Source organism: Montipora foliosa, chromosome 1, assembly GCF_036669935.1.
Source record: "Montipora foliosa isolate CH-2021 chromosome 1, ASM3666993v2, whole genome shotgun sequence".
NCBI classification, from domain to species: Eukaryota; Metazoa; Cnidaria; class Anthozoa; order Scleractinia; family Acroporidae; genus Montipora; species Montipora foliosa.
In genome coordinates, this window is record NC_090869.1 from 5094836 (window position 1) to 5097335 (window position 2500).

The 2500-nt window shown below is 38.5% G+C and overlaps 1 protein-coding gene across 2 annotated transcripts in view; it reads left to right on the top strand.

The window, feature by feature from the left end:
- The window catches only part of LOC138003343 (uncharacterized skeletal organic matrix protein 7-like), a 27041-nt gene that overhangs the window by 2189 nt on the left and 22352 nt on the right, over positions 1-2500 (top strand). Inside the window, exon 1 of one of the 2 annotated variants that reach the window (XM_068849400.1) lies at positions 448-662. The exons of the other annotated variant lie outside the window; for it this stretch is intronic. Within the exon in view, the coding sequence (XP_068705501.1) occupies positions 476-662 (187 nt within the window). The 5' untranslated portion in view covers positions 448-475. Of the gene's footprint in view, positions 1-447; positions 663-2500 lie in introns of those variants that run through there. 2 annotated transcript variants of the gene reach the window in all.

A 2500-nucleotide genomic window follows, 5' to 3' on the forward strand; every position in this document is an offset into this window, starting at 1 on the left:
TCAAAACCTGTGTTTCACGTGCAGAAACATTCAGGCGAAGCTGTCAAAACTTGACATGTTCACGCTCTAAACGTTAATGGACCTCTTTACCTTGTACGTTTTGTTTTCCCATTTCAGACCACGTGATGTTCCCAAGCGAATTTTCTTTTTGTTTTTACATAAGTTATGCATACATATGCACGTGCAGAAGACGATATTTGAAAGAAACTGTTCCCTGGAGTAACATCACGTGGTCTGAAATGGGAAAACAAAACGTACAAGCTAAAGAGGTCCATTGGTTTAATTTAAAAAAAACGCGACCGTTAGTCTAGATTAAGCGTGTGACAACGAGGAAAAAAGTTGGCCGTTCACCGTAGCTCGAAAATAGTAGTATACGTCATGACTGTCTTGATCAATATTTTTTCCGCTTTCCCATGAGCATTACTGGTTAAAAAGGTCACGCTCCATCTCACAGGAGCCTACTCGAAAAACTAAAATGCTGTTTCTTATCCCCTTTACTGTCTGTGCTTTTTTGGCACTGATTGTGGACACTGCAAATAGTGGAATAACTACTTTTTTGCCCATTTCACGCTCGTGTAGTATGGATGACGTGTGCTTAACTCTGGAAACACTTTCGCGGAGTCAGGTTCGCTTAGAGAAGACGATGAAATACGGTACCGACGGTAAGAAAATTGTAGACTTCATCGTTTTGGTCTTTGAACACTCCCCAAGAACTACCGTCTTTCCCCCGAAGAATCGTTACAGAATCTCATGGCTTTAAAAGCCTTCATGTACAAGGGAATTTAGGAATTAGAGTTCTAAATTGAATCGGAGTTTATCCTTGTTTTTCTCCCGGTATGGAAGGTTCCATCATCTGGGAACACCTTTGATGCATCAAAAATATCTTCTTTTTTTTATACGGTTGCTCTGTTTGACCTATTTTGGAGCGTTCTGTCTTGAACAGGACAGGGAGGAAACTCATGTTATCTAAACAATGTCTCTAACTCCAAGCCCTGACCGCAATATAAGTCGTTTTCAAGAGACAATAATTATTCCTATTTTAATATATTCATGACTCGTACACAAGGATGGGTGTGCAGCTCGAACTGTGAGCCTGAGTGTTTAATGCCGTCCGAGTATGGCTACAAAGCTCAGATAAGACACTAGTTACAAGATAAACATAAAGTAAGAACCACTCAGGCTAAAGCATGTGCAACCACCTGATACGCAAACCCAAAAACCCAGTGGGAAAATAGGAACGTATTCCCTAACCAAATGCAGGCGCACTAACCTCTGGGGGCTAGAGGTAATATAAGATTTCCAGACATACAAAGTGATATAAAGTAAAATTTGAAAGTTCGAGAGCTGAGATGAATACATTACATCCTGACAAACCTTATATATCTAAATAACAATAGACTAATTCAATGCCATAGCGGCACCCGTGCATTTCATGCCAACAGGAAAATGTTTACATTCTTTGTCGCTATCACTTACAGTTCAGCTCCGCCGAACGTAAATACATTTACTGGGTTGTCTCTAATAGCAAATATTTTGTTTGTTTTGATAAATTTTACGCTGGAAAAGGTTTTTGTGACATTTTTTCGTCCAAATTAACTACAAAAATAAAGCTTTTTAACAACCTTTGATGGTATATAATAGCAGTAAGTGACATTGCTACACATTGCTTACCAGCATTCACACCAAAGATTGCTTCATTTCCTTGACTAGAGTCAGCGGACACAAAGGTTGCTGGATTAATGATATCAAATATTGTAGGAACTGGATTTTCCTCCGCATCATTTGCTTGCCTTATAAGCAATAGGATGTAAACATTGTAGCACATCATTTGTGTAAACCAAAACATCACCTCATTACACGACTTGTAATGTCCAACAACTTGTTTTAATGTTGGCAAGCAAAACACATTTAAGCGAAACATCATAAGCATCGTATTCCAAAATCGCCCTCACACACATGAAAATGCATCCTTGTCTTTTACAAAATTGTTGTGACAGCCGATCCTTGACCGGCATTGTTCGATTGTTGCTCCCATGCTGGCGTATGCTTGTTAAAAAGGGACAAAACATTAAGATGTGCTATTTACACAATAAGAATGGCATACATATATCAAGTGCTTATACATGTACATCAAAACTGTGATACATACATCAAAATTCGCCATATACATATCAAACTCATATGTACATGTTGAACGATGCTACACTTTCGTCAAGAATATCTGATATATTTACATCAAGATTCTTTAGCAAGATGTACATCATGATTCGCGATACTTTCCATCGAGTTTTAAACACATCAAGATGCGTGATAACATACACAGTATGACTGCTAACGTCCGTGTCTTATATATCTACATCATTCGTGATATATATACATCAAGATTTGTGATATATACATCGAGATTCGTGCACTACTTACATGAGTACAAGAATACCGCTGGATTTAAAGAGTGAGGAGTGGGCAGCCCTGAAGGCCGGAATCCGGAAACCAGAATTAT